This window comes from Canis lupus, chromosome 18 (genome assembly GCF_003254725.2).
Source record: "Canis lupus dingo isolate Sandy chromosome 18, ASM325472v2, whole genome shotgun sequence".
In the NCBI taxonomy this organism is placed as follows: domain Eukaryota; kingdom Metazoa; phylum Chordata; class Mammalia; order Carnivora; family Canidae; genus Canis; species Canis lupus.
The window spans coordinates 23,348,263-23,365,331 of record NC_064260.1 but is presented as its reverse complement, the minus strand read 5'-3'; the positions used below and the strand labels follow the sequence as shown (position 1 = coordinate 23,365,331).

Genomic DNA, 17,069 nt, shown 5'->3' with positions numbered 1-17,069 from the left:
CATCTTCATACTGTCACCAGGAATTAGAGCTTGGGGAACTAGATTAAGAAACGCTAACTCTAAGACTACTGTTATTTTTGTGGGCAAAATTGTCCTTTACTCTGATTCAGGAGCCACATATCTTGTGCCAGCATCCATGAAACCATTTGAACTTGTTATGAGTTAGACAAAATCACAGACCTTTTACAATTCTTGACAACATTGGGTTATAATTTTTTGTGGACATTTTAGATGATGAAAGACTATGGTCACTATGTTAATTTTTGAATATGATTCCCATGATGAAATCTGCTGACAAGTCAGGTGTATAGACCACGATTTTTGATGAAAGTGAGTAAAAATCTTACCTACTTAAAGCCACAGGAATGAGCATAAACTTTCATGCACATGCATATATGTATTTTTACTTCTGCTTGGGGTTCAATATCCAGTAAGCTGAGCAAAATCATTACAGTTTAAATTCAGCATTCAGAGGTAATATTAATAATAATAATTATAATGGTCACTTATGGTGCTTACTATATATATATAGGAGTTTACTATATATATATATATACACACACACATATATATATATGTACATATATATATATGTATACACACATACCACCTATTGTTCTAAATGCATCATTTGCATTAACTGATTTATGTAACTCATATTTGGTTGTAGGATACATATTTCCATTCAAAGCAACTGAAGAATCAGTTTTATATTTTAGGTAGAAAATACATGGAAAATGAAGCTTTGCCATTAAAGTATTTTTAGTTATTAGACTTTACTCATATTTTGAATTAATGTATTTTCTAATATGGCAAAACAAGATGGTAATTATTGTGTTGAATTGCCATAAACCAAGTCTCATATGTATATAAATTTAGATGGGTTTTTTGAAATCTTTTAGATTTAAGATTTAAATTTAAATGCACTTGCAAAGTAAGGCCAACGCTTAAAATAGAGACAGTATATAAAAACTTTCAGAGAGTTTGGGGATTTTAGAGTGTGTGTATGTGTGTGTGTGTGTGTGTGTGTGTGTGTGTGTGTTTTAACTGGAAATTTTAATTATATCCTTCAGTGGTTGAAGTGAAATTCAAATATTTGACATTGGTTTACAAATTATTGTAGATTTGGTTAGACATTGTCACCCATGTATCAGTGTACATACTTTTAGAGTATAGTAAGCATTTTATACTTTGGAAGGTTTATTAGAATGATTTGGACAGTTCCTCTGGGGTTTTGGCCAATGACTTCTAACTACGTAGTTAGCAGGTGTTCCAGGTCAAACTGACATGTAGTTTCTACATGTCATCCTTGGTATTCTGCTTCTTTATGCACTTAAAAAACTTCAGGAATGGATTTCTACTCATTTCTAAGGGTATGTTAACCATCATATCATAGATTTAGTGTGAACTCTGGGAATATTTTTCTTGGATATGTTCTGTATCAAGGCAAAAAGCTTTGGCCAATGTTTGACTCTTTTTCTTTGATTTGGTCATATAGCAATAAAAATCACCCTTATGGGGGATCCCTGGGTGGCGCAGTGGTTTGGCACCTGCCTTTGGCCCAGGGCGCGATCCTGGAGACCCGGGATCGAATCCCACATCGGGCTCCCGGTGCATGGAGCCTGCTTCTCCCTCTGCCTATGTCTCTGCCTCTCTCTCTTTCTCTCTCTGTGAATATCATAAATAAATAAAAATTAAAAAAAAATCACCCTTATGTCCATAGGACATTACAAAACTTTCCTAAAATTCTATATATATCACTTAATTTTTATATATTTCTCTTTACCACATTTTTAAGAGTGGTAAGTAAAACAGGATGCAAAATTATAGTATCTAAAATTTGACACAATTTCAGGAGACTCAGAATCTTAAACTTTGCTTTTAGCTTTTATGCATTCACAAGCAGAACATTCTTGGAGATTGTCATAATTACATTCAAATTGAGTGCTAAACATACTAACTATATTGTATTCTCTGTACTATATGCTATATAGATATGTGTATGTGTGTGCATGTGTGTGAATCAAAACATCTTTCTTGTTTTGTGTTTGAAGTGATACCAAAATTAATATAACTTATTGGTTCTAAATCTTAATATGCATTTAAAAAAGAGGAACCATTCACATTTAGAAACAGATAAAATAATCAACCAATAACTTGTGTTTTTCTTTTTAAATGGATCAAATCCGTGTTCCCCTTATATGACATATTGCAGTGAGCTGTTTTATGGTAGTAAGATACCTCCTTTTATAAGTTAGAATTTGATCAGAGACCAGAACTTGTATGAGAGATTTAAAAAAATGGATTTTATTACAGGGATTTAACCTTATATACAGTTGTAGAAGATGGTGACAAAAATCTATGGAATTCTGGAATCTATTACCTTTGAGTCAAGTAGTGGACCTGAAATTGTTGTAAGTCACCAGGATTCGCATTAGGGAATAAAAAGCTCATGTGAAATGGGAAGAGCAAGGGCACACTGAAACCCACAAGGATACACTGGGACTCACAAGAACAAGCTAGAATCAGTATCTCTTTCACTACCCCCAACTTTGATGATTTGGCTGATCTACAAAAGAAGCTGGTGCTTTTTGCTGTGGAGCTGCACAAATACCAGAACCAGATTCTACAGAAGCTAACAGGAAAGATCTTGTAGAAGGCCAGTGGCTGCCCCCCACACACAAGGTAGCCAGCAGATTACAACAACTTTGAGAATTTTATGGTTGCAGTTCAACTTCTACCTTCCACATCTCATGCAGATTTCTTTTAGGGTCAATTTTAACCACTTTATGGGAAGGAGAATTCTAGGAAATGTAGTTCCAGCTTATATAAGTTGACGCAGTACAATTCTGCTATAATTATTAAACAATTGCTGTATTTGCTGTTTGGCTGATAGTGATTTCTGTTATCTACCACTTTGATAAAGAGTCATTATAATTTATATGCCTCCACACTTGGAAGACTGGAATTTCATGAACATTCTAATGAACAAAATACAATTTTTCTTTGTACAGATTAATATTCAGTCCACCACTTCTTGCATTAAGTATGGGATTAAACTCCATTATCTGTCCTTAAGAAGAAGGAACAATTCATGATAGAGTTCTCACCCAAATCATCTTACAATATGCGGAGTGGTGCAAGAGTTAAACAGATATGGAAATATTCAAATCAAATAAGCAGATGATTTCTTATTTTAAGAATAAAATAACATGGCCTACTGATTGATTAATACGTACTAAGGCATTATGCTAAGTACTTTACACTACTATAAAATTGATGTCATTTTTAGTTGAGGAAACTGAGACTCAGAGATCCTAGGTAACTTTCTGATAACCATACAGCAAATGAAAAATGTTATCTGAATAATTCTAACCCATGTCTGACTAAACTTTTAAAGCATCAGATTAATACCTCCATATTATTTCTATTTTGTTATTATTTAATTACTCTTGCTCTATCGTTTTTTTAAAGTTTAAGTGTTCTCTATACCCAACATGGGGCTTAAGCTCATGACCCTGAGATCAAGAATCACATGCTCTTCTGACTGAGTCAACCAGGTGCCCCTGTATGTTTTTCTTAAATTCTCTGAGAATATCTTTTCAAATGTAAATAAATATCTCAGAAAAACTAACATCTTTATAAAATATTAATAAATAAACAGATTTTAAAATTCTAAAGTTCCAAATTTTCATTGTGTTCAGAAATTATTTTCAAAATTAATATATGTAATACCTATGCACACATATATGTGCATATGTGTGTATATATACATATAATATACATTATACATTATATATGTATTATCGTAAATGGCCAAGGAGTCTCACTTATTAGGAGATATGTTAAGAGAATATTTTATATTGTTAACTAAATAACACCATTTAGTACTTTGGACATTAAGCAATACAACCAAAAACTTTTTCACTTTTCATATGAGACAAGACAGAGGGTAGAGGAGAGGTATATGTCATTGAAATCAAGCATGCTTCTACAATCTGGATTTCATTTTTATTTCTCCTTCCTCATAGCCATATCTCTTATGTGATTAAAGATGCAGTTTATTTCCCTTATTTGAGTATTAAATTCTATTACAATAAAGAAGATATGCTAAAATTAAATATGCCAACTAATTCTCTCCACAATAATCTCTTTAGATTATAACTCTATCTACTTGCTGAAAATCATAGACTTAGATACTTTAAGGCGTAAGTAAGCACTAAGTATTCGACACGTTGCATAAAATTGGAAAACACATACTATCGTTGAAATCAGAATAGGGATTTTTGACTACTAATAGTTCTCCTGGTTTGGCAGGAAAATATTTAGGCTGGTTTCACATAATATTTTACAGTTGTATGCATTCATTTGAATATAAGATGAAGAAAGGTTATACGAGGCACATATTATGGACCACTCACAATCAAGTAACTCCAGTGAATGGTACAAATGTGAGAATTAATTATATTGATGGCACAATATAAAAGAAAATACAAGATAAAACGTAGATATTATTGGTTCCTCTGGTCTGCATGGAAGCTCAAAGTGAAATTGCTGAAAACTTCTTTAAATAGTAGAATAGAATTGCACTGAGCAACTTTTGCTACTATAATGTTGTACAAACAGTGCCTCTATGCATAGTCCTTTTGACAGAATTTGAAGGTCTCAAGTAATTTGAAAGGAAAATGTTTATAGAATCTTAATCAGTATTTTTAGAACTTCAGACAAATGGCCAATCCTGAGGTGAAAAGTAAAATGATTTGATAGCCTTGTGTAGGAGTCTTCATTTAGTCTATCATTCAAGCTACTTTAAAAAATATTTTTCTGTTATAGTTGTATAGATGTTATAGCTTGATTGATAAATTAACATGAATAGGCTCTAAAACTTAAATAGCAATGAAATAAGGCCAATTTTGTTGTCCTAATTGAATCATTTTTAAAAATTCTCCAGGGGCTCCTGGGTGGCAAAGTCGTTTAAGTGTCAGACTTTGGATTTCATCTCAATTCATGATCTCAGGGTCATGAGATGAAGCCTGTGACTGGCTCTGTGCTGAGCATGGACCCTGCTTTAGATTCTCTCTCTCCCCCTCTTCCACAGACCCTCCCCCCTTGCTTGTGCACACACTTTCTTTATTAAAAAAAAAAAAAATTCCTGAAATCGAAACGAAACAAAGCCTTAAGGTGAGAAAGTCCCTTCTTTTTATTATTCTGTCATTCTTCTTAAAAATGAAGGTGAAACCAGGGGTGCATGGCTGGCTCAGTTGGTTGGGTGTCGGACTCTTGATTTCAGATTGGGTCATGATTTCAGGGCCATGCTGTTGAGTTCTGGGTCATGCTCCAGCTCAGCACAGAGTCAGCTTGAGATCCTCTCCCTACCCAATTGCTCCCCTCCCATTTGCATGTGCACGTGCTCTCTCTCAAATAAATAAAATAAATCTTAAAAAAAAATAGTGAAGGTGAAAACATCTCCCAAAATGGACGGAACAGCCTACAAAAGGGGAATGAAATTCCAGGTCACAAATTCAACATTAGATGGCTAATATTATAATTAGAACACAGTCAAATCTTAGTTTTTTTTACATATGCCTCTTTGAAGAAGAGATATATTATAACATCTTTTCATGATTGCTCAGGTATTAGGAAGACATGATTATGGATGATCTGGTCACAGCTGTAATAGCACAGTGTTAAAAGAATAAAAGACCAAACATTATTGCTAGATAAGTATGGGACAGCTTAAATAGAGAGAGGGATGGAGTGAGTGACAGGAACAATCTCACGGATTACTGCTTTGGCACGAAGATTCTAGTATTTGGCCAGCTTGCCAAATAAATTGACCAGAGAAAAAGAAAGTCAACAGATTAACTTCAGGAATTAAGCTTATTAATGGATTTTCATGCAGAAATATATCCACCCATCATGATAGGAAAGGATTCCTTTGCTTTCCCAGATGATAGATTATACATTAAAATATTTCTAAATAAACTACTGAAGGGATAGAGACTTTTTTCTTTTACATGAATGTTCACTGACCTGAGGCAATGCTATACTACACCCATTCATTTCAGGTAGATTTTTTTTTTTTTTTTGAACCAGAACAAGTTGTTTGATTTAATCATGAAGTGAATATATTTGAATAGAAATTGTTCATCTTCATAGCCTTCTCTCCTCTTTTCTCTTATTTAGAGTAACATTTCAATGCTCCATCCATAATTTAAGAACATTCAAGGAGGTAATTGGAATTGGAGGTAAATTACATTCTTTTGTAGAAAGTATAATTATCGGAAGTTAGTTAAAAACACCTCAATTCTGTTTTAATTTTCATGCATGGAGCAGTTGTTTTGACAGATGGATGGACTTTATTTTTGTAACCGTCCGGGAAAAGTCTGTGTAACATAGTCTAATCAGTGTTACATATTTGTAATGTTTGTTTTTGAATCACGGTGCATTTGGCTCCTACATCTTCTTTCTGGGGGTAGACATTTTCTTTCTAATTTATTTTTCCAGGCTAATATCTCTTTTGTGTATTTCCTCTATCAATTTGATCTGAAAGCCCCAGAAACCTTTAAAAAGTAAGTGCGAATGGTTTGTCACTAGGGATGATGAATCATTGCTCCTCAGGTGTGGCCTTGGGGTTTACTGGTTTATTACTGCCTTTGCTTTTACTCGTAGGCAAAGTTAACAATTTGTAATGCTGTTGATCTGGAGTACATTTCAGTAAAATAAGAGGTCGGTATGGTTGCCTGACTCTCGGGAAGCCAACTTGTTGCTAAACTTGTCTGTGCAGATCAACTTAAGTTCCAAAAAAGATCAAGATTTGAAAAATGAATTCATTTTGAACTGATTACATTTTCTTTATTACGTTGTAAATCCGCTGGTGCTGAGCAAAGCAGTGCAGTAGTTTAATGCCAAAAAGTACATTACATTCTAAGTTTTAAGAATTGTCACGGTTCAAGAAAAGGTCAGAATCACTCTTCTTCTGCCTCCCTAGAACAGAAATGTGTGAAGTGTGTTTCCTTTTTCTGCCACGCTTCTTTCTTTTTAGAGGAATGTCCAGGCTGCTTCCAAATAAAATGAATATCCTGTTTTGGAACATTAAAAAAAAAAAAAAAAAAAGCAAACACCACACACACACACCCCAAAAACCCCTTGGCAGCAACAAGCTAGAGAATGAAAGCAAATGAATGAAGAATTGATACTCTTTTATGTGGGTTTTCTGTTTTAAGGAACAATGTCCCTTTCAAGTTTTTGGTTCTTCTCTGTCCAGTACTTTTAATTCATTATGTCTTTGGAGCAATTTTTTTTTAACCAATTTGAAAGTATTTCATTCAAAATGAATGAAATGAAAGAAAATATTTCTTTGTTTCATTTCAAATGTCTTAACCTACTCTATAAACCTAAGAAATTTCTCTCCATTCTATTTGCATCAATCTTTACTTCAAAATAATATTGAGCTAGCCCCTGGGCATGGCAACAATACAACCTGCTTGCCAACGAGGAGAGTCATTGGGGAAATGAACAGGATCATTCCAGGCCTTAGGCCAATAGGGCGGGTCCCCTGCCTTTGTAGCACACATAGACTCTGTTATCAGTATTCTCAGAGGAACCGTTTGCCAGGTTTCACAGCTATAGTCCTGTGACTGTTTTTCCCCCAGCAGCTCTGTGGAGGGATAGCTGTCACATTTTAGTGATGCTTCTCTGACAGTTAATAGAAAACAAATTAAAATTACACTATTCATTGTAGCTTAATTCCATAGTTTTCAAGAATCCTGAGATTTTAATTATTCATTATTGCTAATCAATTGCCTAGTCTGTAAGAATATGAACTCACAAATTCTATGATTTTAGGACTCCTAACTGTTGCAGAGATGACACGAATCTTCATTTGTGTTCACAAGAATCCATGCTCATAAAATATTTCCTCTTTTTTTTTCATTGTGGAAAAACTAGGGTCTAGTCTCAGATTTCTAGGAAGCTCTTAGGTATTACTAATTAGATTACAGAGTTTGGATTTGTATTCAAAATTGCATGCATATCTTTAAAGGCATGGCAGGCAAACTGAAACCCTGTGCTTTTCTAAAAAGAACAAGACATCCATCTGGTTCTGCCACTATTATTTATTAGAATATTCGTTTGCTTACCAATATATATACACAGCCAGTTTCTTGGTTTCAACATATGGTGCCGGAACTGATTATTTATAATCATGAATGCTATAATATTGAGTCCACAATTAGGGATGGCTGTCTTTATGTAAAAGCAGAGTATGTGGCCACCTACATGTTTCAAAAAAAGGAGTGCCATGAAACGTTTCCCTGAAAATGACTTCTTTGCAAATGACTGGATATTCTTTAAAGTACAAATAAGTCCTTTGGGTAAGACTCATGAATGCCTGATTTGTAAATGAGTTTATCAGATGTTTCCCTCTCCACAACCTCTTCCCTCTGCATAGACATTCATGCCCTAGCCTCTTGGGATGAGAGAAACTGTTACAGAATGAGGAGTTTGTTGTTGAGAGTCTTGGAAGTTAGATTTTATCTGTTTCATCTGAGATGTATCTTTATGTATGGGTAAGATCTCAGAGTCAGGAAATTTATCTTCATAGCAACTTGCTAAATTAATTGATTTCAGAGCTTAATTTTATATGTTATAATGCTTTACCAGACAAACAAGTCAAGATTAAAATGGCAAAACAGTGGTAGAAATTAGACATTTATTTTAGTTGCTCCTCTAAACTACTCAGCCTACGTTAAGAAAGTATCGGGAGTCATAACTAGGAAGTTACATATTTTACCTTACATAGGTTTACTTCACCTTTGGAAAAAAATTTTTTTTTTTTAAACTTTTATTTATTTATGATAGGCACACAGTGAGAGAGAGAGGCAGAGACACAGGCAGAGGGAGAAGCAGGCTCCATGCACCGGGAGCCCGACGTGGGATTCGATCCCGGGTCTCCAGGACCGCGCCCTGGGCCAAAGGCAGGCGCCAAACCGCTGCGCCACGCAGGGATGGTACAATGTATTTATAGACATCCTTAGGTTTCATCCCAGAAAAGTCAGTGACGATGGAAAGCAATTATTTGAATTTAAATAATAATTATCCGCTCAAGCTTGGTTGTGTGCTCCTTACTTTGGAGGCATAGAGTTAAAACCAAAATTATCAGCAGCAAACACAGAGGATAAGCATCATGCGGAGACATACTTAAGTCATTGTAACACCTCAGTTATAAACTCTGGCTACCAAAGTCCAAATGCATTCTGAGCTTTCACTTAAAAAGTCGCATGTCACAGGGAGTGAATTTGGGAGTGTTACCTACTTAGAGCTGCTGGGATCGACTCAATCTTCTGTTATGTTTGCCAACGCTGCTTGCAATATAGTCTGCATTTCATCTTTATCTGCATTTCTGGTTACATATTTGGTTCTTATTCCCAAATGTTTATAGGCAGAAACACAAAATTAGTTAGGCCAGTCTATCACCAATAACAAAATCATTTTCAATGATGTTTTTATTATTCATCATATGAATATTCATTTGACTATTTTCAAAATAGATATTATGTATTCCATGATGAACTCATGTTTTCTACTCATATGTATTCAATTTTTAAGATGTGTTATGTGGTTAACAGACCACAACATTTTATTTGAGGCTATTTTGACAGTTTGGATTTTTCTTTTCATTTTTTTCTTTTTATAATATTGATATAGGTTTGTATATTTAAAAATATTTTGCAAAAATTGAGTCTTCCCAGCCCTGGAATTTTTTGGCAATAAAACTATCAGTTTATATTCTGATTATCCAATTTTTCCTCAGATCTTTTATCAACAGGGACAAAAAGCTAAGATTCCTGTCCACAGAAAAATAATTTCTTTCACTGGAACTACAGATAGAACAAATAGAGAATATAAATATCTCTGTCCATTTTCTTTTTTCTTTCCAAATGTTTACTTAAATTATACTTAGTTAACTGTCCATTCTGTTTTTTAAGTGATCTTTTATTCAGAAAATAAAAGCTTCTATAAATAATGTCTAAGCTTCTATAAATAAGATTGACTAGAATATCATCAATCTGATTGACTAGAATAACTAACTGCTCTTTATCTGAGGGGATTCATGGTTCATTGGGCAAGTGATCCATGTATGGGTTCAGGATGTCTATGAATCTACAGAAAATATTTGATAATTACATTCACTCTACAAAAGATCTTTCTGCCTACAGATATTCTATACTCGAAATCTTCTCTATCTTGTACAAATATATCCACACTGTCTTTGAGGTTGAAGTGACATTTTCACTTTACCTTCTTACGCTCTATAGAGCTTACCAGCGAGCAGAACTGCAGTTCAAAGTCAACTGTCCATCAGTATTGGTTATTAATAATGTTTACAATTCATGTTTAATAGAAGGTTGTATTATCTTTTAGTTTTGTTTTGTTTTTCTAAAATTAAACTTACAGCTGATTTTTGCAAAGAAATTTCACCAGTGTATTCTTTAAGTATCATTAATTAACTGCATAATTTCCTGTTCCCCTCATCTCTAGAAAAATCACCTGTGGTTACTGATTATCTATACCTTTATTCCACTTTTGTATAAATAGATTGCAAAGAGTTTTAGTGGACAATTATGGAAGAGAATGTTTGGCTCCTGAAGAATAAGAATATCTATATTTTAATTCATTTAATAATATGAACAAACAATAGAAAAATAAGCCCTAAAAATGTTGTGAAAAGGACACAAAAGGAAAGAAATCTGTTCAAGCATGCCTAGGACCCTCGAGGATCCTTCAGACCTGCTGACTGCTAGAACTCACTGGTCTTCCTTTTGTTTTACAGAAAGAATGTGCTAATTTCATCAAGGTGCTTAAGGCTTATAATCAGACTCACTTGTACGCCTGTGGAACGGGGGCTTTTCATCCAATTTGCACCTACATTGAAATTGGACATCATCCTGAGGTAAAGCTGGCGTTTAAAAAATGGTATTTGCCCATGACCCCTTCCTATTCAAATGCTTCATTACTAATTTCTTCAGCTCATTTAGCTTCTGGTTCACTATTCAGTGGGACGTACTTCAAATTCAAATGCTGTTATTAATTTTAATCTGTGAGTGCAAAAAGAATGTGACCATCACTCAGCAATAACTATGGAACAGGAGGGAGGAAGGAAGAAAGCATTTGCTTTCGCCCCAGATTACAGAGTCCCATCCATTTTGCATGTGCAGCAGATGTCAGCAGGCTGAATGTGTGCTGTTTTCTCCTTCATTCGTATATTGCTAGCTTCCCCCTCCTTTCCATCCCCAGCCACAAGTGCCTGCCACCACGGTTGTTTCCTTCTGTCTGGGGGTCGAGGAAAGATGCCATACATGTGCACAATGATCTGATCTCATGTTTGACCTAAATCATTCACATTTGTGTTCTTGCCCATCTAAGCTCGGTCTCTGGATTTTGAGCTATAATTTTGGCAGTATGGGAAAGAAAAAAACATGTTTCTTTAATTTGTTGTACAAAAAAGATGTTTCAGCGAGGAAATGAAAGTTAGGTAAATTTCAGTAAAACTAGAGATTAGGGAAATACTTTAAGGTTAGGGAAATACTTTAAGGAAAAGTTACAAGCATTGGAAGCAAGTCCACGAATTCGGTCACACCAGCAGCCTTCAGTTATAAGCTCTTTTATATTTTTTTGGCACAAAGTGCCAGAAAAACAAAAGCATTCATGGGAGAAAATAATTTGTGGCAGAATTTTGTTTCAAGTTGGAATTCAGAAATAGTCAACGAATAAAGGATTCATTCCCCAAATAATTCTGAAATCCTAAAGATAAAATCTAATTTACATGTTAGCCACTTCTTTATAAGATTCTCTCCCTAAATTTTCTTAAGGTACCCAAAGTAATACAAAAATATGTTTTCAACCCAAAGGTTTAGAAATCAAAACAGTTTGTGCCCTAACTTCTTTTGTGTGTGTGTGTGTGTGTGTGTGTGCCCTAACTTCTTTGTATAAGGAGACACCTTGGAGACTATGTGGCTTCTAGACTAAACACAATTGTTATTACTGGATCGATGATCCTGGAAAGACTAAGGTGTCACTGGTGCCCATTTGCCCCTCATGAGCCTCTCCCTGCTGCACCCTCCTCCTCCTCTCCCACACAAGCCTGCGTAGCACACTTGCTTCAGAACCCAAGAGTTTTAAGTAAAAGCTCACTTTGAGGAAGGGCAATTCCACCTAAATTCCTTGTTTCATACTGATAAAGTTAGAAAAAATTTCCTGCACATGGTCCAGGAGACTCTGTGAGCTTAACGTTTTAGCACCTCCTGGATAAAGCTCTCCCTGTGTGCTTTGGCCTCAGCGACTCCTATAGTCAGGCACCCCCCAGATTCGGGTGAGGCCAACTGCTCCACTGTCCTGTATTCTGAAGAAGCCTCTAGAGAACCTCTTTCCCATCAGTCAGGGACTGCGCTGTCAAGGGCAGTGGGATCAGGAGAGCTGAGCGCCTGGTGCTGGTTAATAGAAAAGACATGGGCCGCGGAGTCGCATCTGGCTTCTGATCTTGTCCTATGACTCACTAGCTCCAAAGCACTGGAGAAATTCCTTAACCTCTCTGAGACTTTGTCTCATAGTATATAAAACAAAACTGAAAAAATAACCCAGTGATCTCCAGTGTCCCTATATTGTGAGATGTGGACTCCAACTGCCTTCCAATCCTCCTAGTAAGGGCATGACCCGCTGACATTTTTTGTTATAGAAACTCAAGGAGTTCTAATCCCATCATTGTTAAACACGTGTCCTCTGTCGCAGAGTGCAGGGCTTTCGTCTGACCTCAGTTGAGACCAGATGCTTGATCCGGAACAAGCCACTTACTTTCTTTGTGTCTCCATTTATATATGGTTGTTGAGAGAGTTTCACATTGTCTAATACGTAGTAGGTACTGAAAAAATGTCAGTTATCATTTTTAAAATGTAAATCTGCATCTCAGACTGTTGCTGTCTTTCATGTTAGTGTTACCTTGCCACCTTTCATCAGATGTTATAAATTATTGCACTGGGCTCTTATTTTTTTTAACAGATGATTCTGCAGTTATCTTAGTTTCCTTCATTTTAAAATTCAAAGCTTCGATGATCTTGATGGCCATTTAAATTAAAATACCATGCTTTGTTCCTGTATTTTTATCATTTCCCCCAAAATATTGGTTTCTTAAAAATCTTTTTGAATTTCCTATTTAGTAGAGTTCACAGCATATTCCTTTTATAACTCATCAACTATTCATTGCTCCCTCGTGGGTGGGCAAGGGAAAGGAGAGGTACAGGTTCTAGAGCCAGGCCATTTACCCAGGAAATTGGAGGAAGCCATTTTTTCCACTGAAATAAATAAATGAAGCTTCCCTTCTAATTTCCTTTGAGGTAAGATTATTGGGATACAAATATTTTCCTGAAATTCTGAATTCAGAGCTTTTGAGAGAGGTCCTCCTTCAGAAGCTCAATGGCCTTAATTTGCATGGCAGCTATATATCGGGAAATACTGTTCCAGACTCTTTAGGGGGTCGGATGGAAGATGATTATGCAATCATCTGGGGGAATTTGGGGCAGTCTAGACAGTCAATCTAGGAAATTCTGGAAAAGATATTATCAAGATAGCTTGTCTAGACAACATAAAATTTAATTTTCAAATGCTTAACGTGTCTTAGAGAATCTGTTTTAAGTTAATCTATACTGGTACTTAAAATCCTACCCTTGGATTTAGACAGTTATGCATGTAGGAAAAGAATGACAGTCATGGAAAGACTGGAAGAGGAACATATAACAACGTATAACAATGAAGAGTACTTGAGGCAATGATTTTCGGATTCATTCTCATGAAGTTTGAATTTACAAACTTTTATGTACAGGGATGACTTTTCATATAGAACAAGGGCATCACTCTGTCTTATGTTCTAGTTTATAAGTAGCACTAATACATTGCTGTTACCTGCCTCACACTACATAAAATAATGAAATAGTATCCTTTTTAAACTGTGTTCTGCCTTTACGTATTACAGATGATTTTATTACACGCAAAATTCTGCTTTTCACCTTTACCATGGCCTTTGAAGACATTTTAACCTTCAGTTTTCTCTTTGCAGTGTTATTTCTTTAAAATAACTCAGTGTCTTACATTGAGTTCACCAAATTGTTGAAACTCATTGCTAGAAAATGATATTATGGCCTTACCATTTCAGATGACTGAAAGCCACAGAAATAAAGACATCACGTTAGAAGCAATTCAAGACTCCCATTATCATTTAGTAGCCACAGATCTTGTAGGAGGAAATTAACAGCTCCTTTAAATAATGATAAACAGGGCAGCCCAGGTAGCTCAGTGGATTAGCACTGCCTCCGGCCCAGGGTATGATCCTGGAGATCCGGGATCAAGTCCCACATCAGGCTCCCTGCATGGAGCCTGCTTCTCCCTCTGCCTTTGCCTCTGTCTCTCTCTCTCTCTCCCTTCTTTCATGATTAAATAAATAAAATCTTTAAATAAATAAATAAATAAATAAATAAATAAATAAATAAATAAATAAAAACAGTTTGCCAAAAAAAGAGAAAACTCTTGCCTAGTCTTCCTGTTACGACAATAGACCTTAATTTCACCTCCTAGTATTTTAATAGCAGTATTTATGCTTCTGAATACTCTATTTCAAAATCTACTTTTGCCACATAGTGAATGTCTTCTGACCACACACAGTATGTCATTGATTACTGTATTAAACAGATTTTCTGTTTCCTGTAGTACAATTGGGAATTGGTAGACCTATTAATTAACTCCAGTTCTATAAGATATGTGTCAATCAATTCTTGGGTATTTGCCAATGGTACTTGACACTCCAGATAACTGACAGTGGGGTCACATACTTTATACACATGTGTGTGTTTATCATAAAAATGCATGCAGAGTTCACGGAAGGAATGATTCAGAGCTAGAGTACAGATGAGTTTTGAATTTAAGCTCTCTGCATCCATGCCATTCAAATGAAAAGCGTAAGTCATCCTTACGAGACAGAATATTCCCAAATGGCTTATAGTATATGGTATTTCCCCTTCAAATTTACATCTGTTAATAAAAAAATGTATGAATTTAGGAGGAGTATAGCTTTTCAAAAAAGTCTCTGGATGTTTTCTCAAATTCCAAATGGGCCTTTTCTATATACTGGGCAGGAAATCTAAAGAAAGATGGACTAGGATGAGAGCTGGAAAATATTAACTCTATAAATACTCTCATAATGTCATGATCTCAATTTATGATAGAACCAAAGGGACATTAAGAAATGCAATGAAGCTTAATGGCTATCTCCAAGGTCATTTCCACAATGACAACCAATATATCTAGGTACAAAAGAAAATGTTTTGTCTGGTTCTTCCCTTCCACTAAGAATAAGGCTTTGCTTTTATGCAAAATTTTGAATCAAATGCTCTTAGTTACCATCTCCAAGGCCAAGGTAGTGCTCTGTTGACTAATTTATACATCTAATCTAACCTTTTCTAATTGAGTCATCTCTCTCAATGCATTAGGCTATTTACCCCAACAGAATCCAAGTTGGTTTCTAAGAGGAAATACTAAAGCTGAGAAATTTAGAGATCTTGGTAAAACAATGAGCAGGTAACATCTTTCCATCTTTCTTAGATCATACATTGGAGTCTGAATTTACTTTGTACTAGGCTAACCGAAGTGGGAAAAGTCAGGATTCCTTGGAGATTTCTTCTTGACCACTCATTACTTCTACCAGAGGCAGTGTGCTCCTCATTTGCACTATTGGCTGAGCAAAATGTGGTTAGAGCAAGTCCATAATGGTTTCTAGGTTTTTCTTTCTTAATCTTTCAATGCTTCAATCACTTTGGAAGGTGGACTTGTGTAAGTTACCATCCTGAATAAATGACACCACCAGTTATATTGCAAATTAAATTTTAAAATACTCTGATGTTTGTATTTGAGGAAAAGCATCATAATTCATAAATTCTGAGTGAACTGAACAGCTCAGCAATGTATTTTTCATGAGCTATTAACATTCTAAACTCTAAATATTGGCAGTAAGACAGTTTTTCAAAAGTAATAGAACTAGCAGCTAAGTGAGGTAGCAGGCAGACCTAAGTTATGATTAGAAACAAGACTAGAAAAGAAAAAAAAAGTTCACAAATGGTACAAAAAAGAAAGAGTGAGAGAGTGCCAGAAATTCCCCACACCCTATTTAAAATGTTTCAAATCCCCATTTTATTTTTGACTTGTTTGCTCTAAATATTTGCTATGAAAACACCATAATTATGATATTAATATTCTTTTATCCTCTACCACTTATTTGGTTCCATTGTAAAAAGTTTTTTTCCTCACAATATTTCACTACATTTTAGTCCTAAGAACAATGACAGATAAAAATGGAAATGTTAGTATTCAGTTTTTAACTTGTAGGATTTTTTTGTTTTATCAGATCTGGTTCACCTATTGCCAGAAATATAATTTGGACACAATTAAGTAGTTTTCTAAAGGCCATCCATATTGGGGCAATATCATTATCAGTTACTTACTAAAAGTCTTTATCATATATGGTACTCAGTTTCTGAATGGCATCTTCTTCATTCACAATCACTATAGATATAAGAACTGACTCTATATGGCATATTAATCAAAATATCTTTTTTCTCATGAACTCTCAATAGGTAGTTTGGATCTAAGACCTTACATTTACTGGATCTAGCTTATCACTGGAGGTGTATACTACACAAGTTACTCTTTCTCCTCATGCCTTTTTTTTTTATTGATCCCACTCATTCCTCAGATAATCTATTTTAAGGGGAAATTTCTATCCATAAAAACTATAATTTATTCATTACCAATATTACATTTTATAAGAAACATAGAGAGTAGTACTAAACCCCATTGCTTGTTTACCTCCCTGGCCCATTTTCATCTTCTGTTCCATTCTCCTTCCTCCATTATGACCCTTTCTTTGTCCTTGAACTCTGGGCTTGTGTTTTTCTTCTTTTATCTCTTTGTCTCCTCATCTAAATTATTTTCTTTGTAACCAAACTTTAAGATAGTTGGAATACAGG

The 17,069-nt window shown here is 35.1% G+C and overlaps 1 protein-coding gene across 17 annotated transcripts in view; it reads left to right on the top strand.

The window, feature by feature from the left end:
• The window catches only part of SEMA3A (semaphorin 3A), a 453,431-nt gene that overhangs the window by 317,902 nt on the left and 118,460 nt on the right, over positions 1–17,069 (top strand). For all 17 annotated transcript variants that reach the window (XM_025449180.3, XM_049096230.1, XM_035701936.2 and 14 more), the window contains one exon: positions 10,835–10,954. In XM_025449180.3, coding sequence (XP_025304965.1) covers positions 10,835–10,954 — 120 coding nt within the window. The remainder of the gene's footprint in view (positions 1–10,834; positions 10,955–17,069) is intronic.